The 12167-nt window shown below is 40.7% G+C and overlaps 1 protein-coding gene across 1 annotated transcript; it reads left to right on the top strand.

The window, feature by feature from the left end:
* Window positions 1-1791: 1791 nt before the first annotated feature.
* Window positions 1792-7314, top strand: LOC114908600 (zinc finger protein 836-like). The gene is made up of 2 exons (XM_029244865.1): window positions 1792-1958; window positions 5912-7314. Exons 1-2 carry the CDS (start codon window positions 1925-1927, stop codon window positions 7111-7113), a joined length of 1236 nt encoding a protein of 411 aa, XP_029100698.1. The 5' UTR covers window positions 1792-1924; the 3' UTR covers window positions 7114-7314.
* Window positions 7315-12167: the final 4853 nt, after the last annotated feature.

Here is a 12167-nt window from a genome sequence, read left to right on the forward strand (position 1 = left end):
GTGGTCCCTGCTCAGGCACACTGTACAGTGGTGAAAGGCAGGAGACCTGGCCAGCGCCCTTCACTCCACTGTAACGTCAGAGGGAATGCATCGACCCTTTCCTTCTGATCCTGACATTGGTGAAATGTTCTTTCTTAATAACAATATATTTTTTCCATATTCTTTTTTGTTATGTTTTATAATTCTCCAGGAAACTTTTTACTTTACCATTGTGAGAATTTTATTCTTAATCTGTTAAAATAATATATAATAGTAATAACTTTTCTAATTAAGAAATTTTTTTTTTCTAATTTTGAATCAATGTTTTATTAGTGGAAAAACAGAGAAACCCTTTTTGGCTTTTGTTAATGCCTATCTGTATAAATTCAAATGGACAGATTTATATTTTTGAATATAGTTATTGAAATTGGAGTTAAAGTATTCTTGTTTTTTTTTTAATGTCTGTACTATTTTCTTTTTTCGTAGCCTATTATAAAATCATGTTGAGAAACTCAGTTTAGTACAGTTTGTACATTTTCATTTCTGTAAGAAATATCCTGAAATACACGTGAATAAATATGATAATGAAAAAATAGTCTGAAAATCTGTCAGGAGACCACTCTCGATTCAGTTAATTTATCGTTGACATGTGTGCATATGTGCATGGATGTGCAAGTCCATGGTTTAGATAAAAGACATCATGATTTTAAATCTATAGATATCTTTTTGCAGTTCATATTATATCTTTAATATATTCACTGGCCTTGAATTTTTTCTACAGTATCATGTTCATGGTTTAAATAGTAATAAGATTACTAACATTTTGTGTGTATGTGTGTGTGTACACGTATATAATGAACTTTTAGGCTGTTCCATGTTGTTTACCTTGAACTTCTTTAAAGTTTTCTCAGGTAATCGTCTGTCAATGAAATTTTAATGCTCTATGTGTTACTTAACTCTTTGATTTTTAAGCTTCAGTTCCAGAGCCCAACCATGGTGTAGCCCAACCAAGTTCATGTGCTTAGTGTATGATTCCTTAGATTGCTGAACTCAGTCGAGTTTTTCAGAGTGTCTCTGACACAGTTTTCTCCTCTGTAAGTTGGGAAAAGATCTTTCTTTAATGAGCTTTGATGTTGTAACAACATTTAGAGTAAAACATTTAGAGTAATGCATAGCATATAGGAAGTGTTCATATAATGTTCCTCTTTCTTTTTTTTTTTTCTTTCGCTGTACGCAGGCCTCTCACTGCTGTGGCCTCTCCTGCCGCGGAGCACAGGCTCCGGACGCGCAGGCCCAGCAGCCATGGCTCACAGGCCCAGCCGCTCCGCGGCATGTGGGATCTTCCCGGACCGGGGCACGAACCCGCGTCCCCTGCATCGGCAGGCGGACTCCCAACCACTGCGCCACCAGGGAAGCCCATAATGTTCCTCTTTGCTGCTGTTATCATCATCATAGTTGGAGGTCTTGAGCTTTCTTTATAGAGCCACTGTGGACTCTGTTGTCTCTGAAGACACCACTCATGTTCCTCCACCTCCAGGAGGATGATTATCCCTCAGTGTATAGAACGTAATATCTAACACTTCCACATGGACAACACGGTGTTGAATTTTTATTTGCATATATTTTATGTATTGCCCACAAGAATGAGAAGGGTAAATCGATTTGAAGGATATTGTAATCTCTATGACAAAGCATAAGAAATTAAAATTAGACACCCAGTTAGCTTCAAATACCTTTCCATGGATCTGTCAGAATACATACTTCAACCTAATTGATCTTTTACCTCTACTCATTTTGTATGGAAATAAGAACTCTCCTCACGTCCTCTTGGTGAAATGTTTTTTTATTTAAGGGACAGTTGACATTGAGTGATGTGGCCATCGAATTCTCTCCAGAAGAGTGGGAATGCCTGGACCTTGCTCAGAGGGCCTTGTACAGGGACGTGATGTTGGAGACCTACAGGAACCTGATCTCTGTGGGTGAGGATAACTTCCCTCCAAAAGTCGGGAGGGTATCTTTGCATTTTCCCTGGTTTGCCTTTTGGAATCCCCTGCCTTGCTTAACTGAGCTCAAAGCCACGTTGACTGAGGCATGGAAAGCTTCTTGATTTAGCATCGGGAGTTTAAACATGCCCTTTCTTCGGATGATCTGGCCACTTCGCGGTGCACCAGGAGTTTTTTAAGTGATTAAGTGTGTCTAATGCCCAAGTGGAAACTTTTAAAATATTTCATTCCCTGTGCTCTACCTCTGTGCTTTTGATTCAGTACCTACTGGAAGAGAGTTAGATGTCTGCATATTCCATCGTTCCCTCTGCATTGAGAAGGAGGCAAGCGGTCGATGAGTTTGTGAAATATGTTTCCAGACCCACCGCAGCATTAGTAGTGTCTGGGAAACTCTACCAAATGGGAGAGTTGTTTGCGAAAACAGAAATCTATTCGTTGTCAAGTCTGAGAGGAAATTTTTCTTCTCCCTTAGTTATCACTCGGTCCCTCAACATGTAAAATGTATTCTTCCCCCTCCAGTGGTGTGGGAGCCCCACCAGAGACAAAGGCAGCCTTTATCATGATCTGCTGCCCTCGGCTCTCTGGCCCCTGTGAACTTGTTGCTGCTTGATTTTGAGAGCGTGAACAGAGTTTTTTTTTTTTGCAGTACGCGGGCCTCTCACTGCTGTGGCCTCTCCCGTTGCGGAGCACAGGCTCCAGACGCGCAGGCTCAGCAGCCATGGCTCACGGGCCCAGCCGCTCCGCGGCATGTGGGATCTTCCCGGACCGGGGCACGAACCCGTGTCCCCTGCATCGGCAGGCGGACGCTCAACCACTGCGCCACCAGGGAAGCCCCAACACGGTTGTTTTAAAGGGGTCTGTTGCTCCCTCAGCTCTCCTTTTGGACTTGATTCCCTTGGATGCTCAGTTCTCAGTCCCTATAGATCAGAGCTGATGCCTCCAGACTCCAGCCCCTGAGCCTTTCTGGGTTCCACCCCCATCTTGTGTTCTTTGAAGACTTAATCAGAAGATGGGAAAACACTGGCTGCTCTTTCATTCCATCTGGCACCTCAGAACCTGCAAGGAGCTGTCTCAAGCCCTGTCTGCTTGTTTTGCTACCTCAGCCATTTACTCCTTTGACTAATATCTCCACATTCTGCTACCGGAGTTTGGTAACAGCTGTTCTACTTTAAGTTGCTCTTAGTATGCCTCTTTTTTAAATTTTACTTTATTTTTATTTATGTATTTATTTTTTTGTTGGCTGCACTGGGTCTTCATTGTGGCGCGCAGGCTTCTCTAGTTGTGGCGGGCGGGCTCCAGAGCTCGCGGGCTCAGTTGAGGCAGCACTTGGGCTTATTTACCTCTTGGCATGTGAGATCTTAGTTCCCCGACCAGGGAGCGAACCTGCGTCCCTTGCAATGGAAGGCGAATTCTTAACCACTGGACCACCAGGGAAGTCGCAGCATGCCTCTTTTTTAAAAAATATATTTTGCACATAAATGGAATCATTCAGTTTTATTCTTTCTCTGAATAATTTTACTGCGTATATACCCTCGTTGTCCATCTGTGCTGTTAAAAATAGCAGGACTTTTTTCTTCTTTATGTATAAATGAAATTGCATTCTGTGTATCTCCCAGATTTGTTCCCCATCCATCTGTTGGACAGTTAGGTTGTTTCAATGCCTGGGCAATTGTGATTACTGCTGTTATGAATGTGGGAGTGCAGGTATCTTTTTTTTTTTTTTTTTAATAAATTTATTTATTTTACTTATTTATTTTTGGCTGCATTGGGTCTTTGTTGCTGCGCACGGGCTTTTTCTAGTTGCGGCGAGCGGGGGCTACTCTTCCTTGTGGTGCGCGGGCTTCTCATTGCGGTGGCTTCTCTTGTTGCGGAGCACGGTCTCTAGGTGCGCGGGCTTCAGTAGTTGTGGCTCGCAGGCTGTAGAGTGCAGGCTCGGTAGTTGTGGCGCGCGGGCTTAGTTGCTCCACGGCATATGGGATCTTCCCAGACCAGGACTTGAACCCGTGTCCCGGGCATTGGCAGGCGGATTCTTAACCACTGCGGCACCAGGGAAGCCAAAAGTGTAGGTATCTTTTAAGACAGTGATTTCATTCTGTTTGATACATTCCCAATAATGTAATTGCTGCATTCTATTATAGTTTTGTTCTTTTTACAGTATTCTGGAGAGCTTTTGTACTTTTCAGTTTCTTTGTATCTGTATGTTTTTATATGGAAGAAACTCTTTTTGATGGCCTTATTGTAGTTTTTCCTTTAGGTTTCGGCTAAAACATTCTTTCACATCTCCTGGGATATTATGTATGTACTTTGTGATTATATGCATAGAAATGGGGCCTATGGAATATTCAATTTGATACCTTATGTAGCAAATAATGTAATAAATGTAAATCTGCTATATTGCTTCAGTGTCCCATTCTCTCTCTTTTTACATCCCTTTTGTTTTGGCCCCATACCCAGAGTATAATTTCCACAGTTATAAATGGAATCGTACTGGGACCTCCCTGGTGGTCCAGTGGTTAGGTCTCAGCTCTTTTCACTGCCGTGGGCTCAGGTTTGATCCCTTTTTGGGAAACTAAGAATCCAGCAAGCTGCATGGCATGGCCAAAAAAAAAAGGAATAGTGTTGTGTTACTTGCTGGGCCAATTCTTCTTTTCTCTTTTTTTTTCCTTAATCAATTTTTAAAATTTAGTTTAATTTTTTTCTTTTTGTAAATTTATTTATTAGTTTTGGCTGCGTTGGGTCTTCATTGCAGTGTGCGGGCTTTCTCTCATTGCAGTGGCTTCTCTTGTTGAGGAGCATGGGCTCTAGGCATGTGGGCTTCAGTAGTTGTGTCATGTGGGCTCAGTAGCTGGGGCTCACGGGCTCTAGAGCGCAGTCTCAGTAGTTGTGGCACACGGGCTTAGTTGCTTCGCAGCATGCAGGATCTTCCTGGACCAGGTCTCGAACCCATGTCCCCTCCATTGGCAGGTGGATTCTTAACCACTGCACCACCAGGGAAGTCCTCTTCTTTTCTTTTAACCTCATTATTTTTAGTTGCCTCATACAGTTTTATTCACACATATATGCAATCACAAGCTATGATACCCCATGTTTATTATTCCCTCTCCTCCACTCAGTCCCGTTATCAGTCCTGGTCTTTCTTTACATGGTCTCTCTCTGTCTCTCTTTTTGTATTATTTATTTATTTATTTATTTATGGCCACACCCCGTAGCATGTGGGATCTTAGTTCCCTGACCTGAGATGGAACCTGCACCCCCTGCTTTGGAAGCACATAGGCCTAACCACTGGACTGCCAGGGAAGTCCATTTACATTGTCTCTTGATGTGGATAGAATCACTGTCGTTGGTCACGTATTTAAGTTGTTCTCTTGATCTCCCCAGTTTCTGCAGCACTTCATCATCCATCCCACCACCTTCCTCATTACTCACACTGTAAAAATGATTCCCTTTCATCCACTTTTTCAGTAGATGACCGAAATCAATATGTGCAGCCGTGATGACTCAGAAACCATTTCCAGTAGGGATGCTTGAATAACAGTATTAGTTACATAGCTCACTTCTTCTTGCATATCCCTTAAGATTTCCTTTTTAAACTTCTGGTATTTGTGTGTTTACTGTTAGTTGGTATGTGCTTTGTGGTCACCGTGGAAAATACCCTTTTTTGAGAGCTAATGTAAGTTTTTCCATTTGAATGTTTTTGTCACAGTGGTTGAAATGATGCTACGTTGAACTTAATTTGAATTACGTGTAATCACTCTGTAGTGAAGAATCCTATTCTTTACTGTTCTTCAAAAATTTAACATCATGGTTGAAAAGTTTCATAACTCTGTTTGATAAAAGTGTTACTTTTGTTTAATATCATATATTCAACGTGAAACATTTATTCATGCAGTGTAATGAATAGGAAATATATGGTTCTTTATATCTTGTAGATATTTCTCATATACACGTGGTAAGGAAATTACAGCTAAAATCAAACATTGATAGAGGAGGAGTATTCCAAACAGTGATTTTGGGAAGACATGAAATCCAGGAACCTTTTTACCTCTCGGAAATACAGGAGAATATGTTTGACTTTGGATTTCAGTGGAGACATGATAAAAGAAATTACAGAAATATCCCTACATCCCATAACCAAAATGTCACTGATAGAAGAAGTCAACATGGTGGAAGGGATGTGGGAAAGAACCATATTGGAAATAGACTTGTGTTAAGCCTTCAGGATGAACTGCATATGTTTAAAAGTAAACAGAAAATTGATGATTTTAATAAAGCTAAGAAGAGTATCAGCAGTACTTCCTCATTTTCACCAGTTGAAGGAATTTCTCCTCCTGTCCAAACCAACATTTCTAATATATATTTTATGCATCCTTCAATACTGACACAAGACCAGAGCCCACACAGGGAAATACCTTACAATGAGTATGGCAAAACGTTTCATCAGGGCGCAAATCTCAGGAGTCATCAGAGAATCCATATGGGAGAGAAATTACATAAATGTGATGTATGTGACAAGGTCTTTAGCCGAAATTCAGATCTTGTAATTCATCAAAGAATTCATACAGGAGAGAAACCTTACAAATGTAATGAGTGTGGCAAGGTCTTTAGTACAAAAGGAAAGCTTTCAGTTCATCAGAGAATTCATACTGGAGAGAAACCTTACAAATGTAATGAGTGTGGTAAAACCTTTAATCAGAGCTCAGTCCTCACTCGACATCGGATAATCCATACAGGAGAGAAATTACATAAATGTGATGTATGTGACAAGGTCTTTAGTCAAAATTCAGACCTTGTAATTCATCAAAGAGTTCATACTGGAGAGAAACCTTATGAATGTAATGAGTGTGGCAAGGTCTTCAGTCAGAAAAGAAAGCTTTCAGTTCATCAGAGAATTCATACTGGAGAGAAACCTTACAAGTGTAATGACTGTGGTAAAACCTTTAATCAGAGCTCAACCCTCACTCGACATCGGATAATCCATACAGGAGAGAAATTACATAAATGTGATGTGTGCGCCAAGGTCTTTAGTCAAAATCCAGACCTTGTAACTCATCAGAGAATTCATACTGTGGAGAACATAGTGTCTGTGGGAAAATCTTTCTTTCTTCCTCAGGCATCCGTAGGCATGACATAATCCATCGAGTAGCAAAACCATATAAATATGATGTATGTGACAGTCTTTCATCAAAATGCTGTCCTTGGACTTCATCAGGAAATTCATACTAGAGAGAAACCTTAAAAATGTAATGAGTGTGTCTCAGTCTTTAGTCAAAACACAAACCTTGCAAGTCATCCAACAGTTCATAATAGTGAGTAATCTTACAAATGTAATGAGTGTGGCTAAAACCTCTCATCAGGGCTCACACCTCAGTAGGCATCAGATAATCCGTACAGGAGAGAAATTACATAATTGTGATGTATGCGGCAAGGTCTTTGGTTAAAATTCATACCTTGCAATTCATCGGAGAATTCATACTGAAGAGAAACCTTACAAACGTAATGTGTGTGGCAAAACTTTTCATCATGGCTTAACTCTCTGGCATCATCAGATAATCCATACAGGATCCAAACCATATAAATGTGATGTGTGTGGCAGAGTCTTTAATCGAAATGCAGTCCTTGCACTTCTTCAGAGAATTCTTACTGGAGAGAAACCTTACAGATGTCATGAGTGTGGCAGGGTCTTTTGTGAGAAGACAACCCTTACGAGGCATCAAGAAATTCATATTGCAGAGAAACCTTACAAATGTAATGCGTGTGCCAAGGTCTTTAGTCAAAAACCCCAACTTCGAATTCATTGGAAAATACATAACGGAGCAAATTACAAGAGTAATGATTGTGGCAAAGTGTTTAGTCAAAATGCAAACCTTGTACGTCATCAGAGAATTCATAATGGTGAGAAGGCTTACAAATGCAATGAGTGTGGCAAGGTCTTTCGTCAGAGTTCCGCCCTTCCAAGTCTTAGGAGAATTCATAATGGTGAGCAGTCTTACACATGTAATGAGCATGTCAAATTCTTCAGTGTGCTTTCAAGCCTGACTTAATGCCATCAGGCAATCCATATTGGTGAGAGACTTTAATAATGTAGTGATGTGACGAGGCTTTTAGCAGGTGTCCCCATCTTATGCTTTATTAGAAATTTCATTCCTGATTGAAACCAATAATTGTAATTATTGTGGCCTGGCCTTTTGACGAGGAATGTATTCACCGAAGAATTCATTCTGGAGATTACCTCATGAATGTATGAATGCGGAAAACCTTCACTTGGGGCTCACATCCTACTACTCATTAGACAGTCCATACAGAGCAGAACATTACAGCATTACTCTACCTTGGGATGCTATTTTTTTAAACACTCCTTAATACCTGCTCCCCATTCTTGAGTATGCAGTATATGAATGTATTTTTTCTTGTTCTTTTATGTGTCTAGATAAATGTCATGGTGTGCACCTTGATTTAGATGAAGAGAAACTAGGAAAATAGTAAGCATATGCAAAATAGAAAAATTAACCATGCAGTATCACATTTTTCCTTTATTGTGCTCAGTGAAATAACTTTTAGGGCTCTGTGTTCATGAGTTTTCTCTTCAAAATGAACCACATACAATGGGGACATTTTTGTTTGGTGGATAAACTAGAAATTTCATGTATTCACCCTTAAGACATGTTTTTGTTGTTGCTGGTTTGCACTTGTGACCATTCAGTGGAATAGGGTGGAACCCCACACAGAATGTGGTTTCGTTATTGAGACTGATATTTATATGGAAGTGTTATGAGAATGTTTGTTATATAATTCAGCTTTCCATGGGAAGGGTGGAGACTTCCAAGGTGTTCAAAAAATGGTTGAAGAGAACAGGGAATGGTCAATGGCTTCGTGTGTTAAGGAGATCACTTGATGAGATTTGAACTTCCAGTTTGTATCAAAGGAGGGAGTCCTCAGGTTGTTGTTTTTTTTTTTTTAATTAGTTTGCCCACATAGGTAGAATAGGAAGAGGTTGTCCTGCTGCCCAAAGCTGTCAGTAGTCCAACATCATAAAATGGATTCAGACTGTTTAACAAAACAGCGAATGTTTACTTTTTTTTTTTGCGGTACGCGGGCCTCTCACTGTTGTGGCCTCTCCCGTTGCGGAGCACAGGCTCCGGATGCGCAGGCTCAGCGGCCATGGCCCACAGGCCCAGCCGCTCCGCGGCATGTGGGATCTTCCCGGACCGGGGCACGAACCCGTGTCCCCTGCATCGGCAGGCAGACTCTCAACAACTGCGCCACCAGGGAAGCCCCGAATGTTTACTCTTGAAACTCCTGATTTCTTGATTAGGAAACAATACAGTTTTCTTCATGCTAATAATTTATTACATTTCTTTACCTGAGGCACACGTATGTTCCATTGTGCAATATGGTTTTTCAAAATGCTTGTAAAACACTGTTTAAATCAATTGCCCAAGGTGTTTTTACCCTAGGTTAATAAAAATTAATGTTTGGACAAGGAATTATATTCAGTCTCCTGGAATAAACCATAATGGAAAGGAATATTAAAAAGAATGTATATATGTGTATAACTAAGTCACTTTGCTGTACAGCAGAAACTAACAGAATGTTGTAAATCAACTATACTTCAGTAAAAAAATTAATGTTTGGAAATGTTTACCAGATAATATATGTAAGCAATTTTTTAGAAGAGCAGTTATCCATAGGGTATCAAAATTTTATTCTGCAGTGTTTTTACTAAATGTCTTGTTTAGTTTTATAATTTTACCTTTAAACCAGTGATTACCTTTGAGCTAATATTTGTACAGGTGTGAAGTTTAAATGGAGTTTTTCCCCCATTGTGAACATGTTATTGATTACTACCAGTTTTTGAAAATCCTTCGTTTATTGAATTGCCTTGGTACCTTAGTCAAAAATCTGTTGGAAGTACAGTGGCCCTTGAACAGTGCAGTGAGTTAAAGGTGTTGAGTCCCGAGTAGTCAAAAATCCACGTATAACTTAATATTGGCCCTCCATATGTTCTGCATCCTTGGATTCAACTGAGTTGTGACCTTGTAGTACTGTGATAGTGTGTTTTGGGAAACATGCACTTATAAGTGAATCCACACAGCTTAAACCTGTGTTGTTCAAGGGTACGCTGTACTCCTGTAGGGCTGTTTCTGGTTTCCTCATTCTGTTCTGTTGGTCTGTGTGTCTGTCACTCGACAAATCCCACACAGTCTTGATTACTGTCACTGTATTATAAATCTTGTTATTGTGTGGAGTGATTCCAACCACTTCAGATATATTTTTTGTCCACATAGTATTTTTCAGATATATCAGCTCTTCTATTTCTTTTGCCTTCCATATTTATTTTAGAAAAATCTTGTTTGTATCTTCAAAAATTTTGTGGAGAAATGCATTAAACCTGTATGTCAATTTGAGGTGATTTGTCATCATTTCTATGTTGTGTCTTACCTTCAATGAATATGCTATGTTTCTCTAGCAATTCACTGTGGTGTGTTTCTCTAAAATGACTTAAATTAAATGTCATCTTTGATTTCTTTCAGACCACTGTAGTTTTTCATATAAAAGTCCATGTTTTGTTAGATTTACACATTTTTCTTCTAGTTTTACTTTTCTGAGCATTTAAAGAAAATACTACATTTTTAATTTCAGTATTCATTTGTAAATTGCTACTATATAAAATTTCAATAAATTTTTGCATGGTGTACTTGTATCCTGACACCTTGCATCGTATACTCTTTCTAGAAATTTCTGTAGATTCTTTTTTTTTTTTTTTTTTTTTTTTTTGTGGTACGCAGACCTCTCACTGTTGTGGCCTCTCCCGTTGCGGAGCACAGGCTCCGGACGCGCAAGCTCAGCAGCCATGGCTCACGGGCCCAGCCACTCCACGGCATGTGGGATCTTCCTGGACCGGGGCACGAACCCGTATCCCCTGCATTGGCAGGCGGACTCTCAACCACTGCACCACCAGGGAAGCCCTGTAGATTCTTTTGATTTTCCATATACATCATTTCTTTAAAATTTCTATTTCTGCTGTAACAACTTACCACAAACTAAATGCCTTAAATCAATTATGCTCTTGTTGTTCAGGAAGGTAGAAGTACAAAATGAATCCAAAACATTGTGAGTCTGACTCCATTTTTGAGGTCTGACTACAGAAACCTTATGACTCGGTACAAGCTCTTCCTCTTCTGCCCATGTTATCAGGGCAGGCTGATAATAAAGCCTGAGCGCTCCATCCCTTGGCAGGACTTGTAGGTTCACACCACAAGCAAGTACCATCACCACAGCCCAGTCTTGTATCCACTGTAACGCAAGAACATCACCATTCTCTGCTCTGTTTTCTCTAGCCATTTTGGGAACAACTTGGTCCACCCTGGTCTCCACAGAAAGCCCTCCAAACTAAACTTTGTGTGGGGTTCCATCTTTTTCCAGCAGAGAAAGCAAAAGTGCAGGGACTTCCCTGGTGGCGCAGTGGTTAAGAATCCGCCTGCCAATGCAGGGGACATGGGTTCAAGCCCTGGCCCAGGAAGATCCCACCTGCCGCGGAGCAACTAAGCCTGTGAGCCACAACCATGAGCCGGCGGTCTAGAGCCCACGAGCCTCAACTACTGAAGCCTGCGTGCCTAGAGCCGGAGCTCTGCAACAAGAGAAGCCACTGCAATGAGAAGCCTGGGCCCCGCAACAAAGAGTAGCCCCCAGTCAGAGACTAGAGAAAGCCACGCAGCAATGAAGACCCATCGCAGCCAAAAATAAATAAATAAATTCATTAATTTTAAAAAAAAAGCAAAAGTAATTAACAACAAATAGGGCTTCCCTGGTGGTGCAGTGGGTAAGAATTTGCCTGCCAGTTCAGGGGACATGGGTTCAAGCCCTAGCCTGGGAAGATCCCAGTTCTGCAGAGCAACTAGTCCTGTGCACCCCAACTACTGAGCCTGTGCTCTAAAGCCTGCGAGCCACAACTACTAAGCCTGTGCACCACAACTACTGAAGCCTGCATGCCTAGAGCCCGTGCTCCACAACAAGAGAAGCCCGCACGCAGCAACCAAGACCCAACGCAGTCAAAAATAAATAAATGTATTTTTAAAAAAATACCCTTTTAAAAAATCCTTAAAAAAACCCCAACAAATATTTTGGAGAGTGCATACGTGAAATTTATAATTTATAAATCCCATTGTGTATGTTCATTCTTAGAGG

The sequence above is a fragment of the Monodon monoceros genome, unplaced genomic scaffold (genome assembly GCF_005190385.1).
Source record: "Monodon monoceros isolate NGI ecotype Baffin Bay Population unplaced genomic scaffold, NGI_Narwhal_1 Super_Scaffold_10, whole genome shotgun sequence".
NCBI classification, from domain to species: domain Eukaryota; kingdom Metazoa; phylum Chordata; class Mammalia; order Artiodactyla; family Monodontidae; genus Monodon; species Monodon monoceros.

Coding starts and splice junctions, on each gene's coding strand:
- LOC114908600 (XM_029244865.1), top strand. CDS start 1,925: ATGTTGGAGACCTACAGGAACCTGATCTCTGTGG. Junction 1,959..5,911: donor CAGGAACCTGATCTCTGTGG/GTGAGGATAACT, acceptor TATATCTTGTAG/ATATTTCTCATATACACGTG.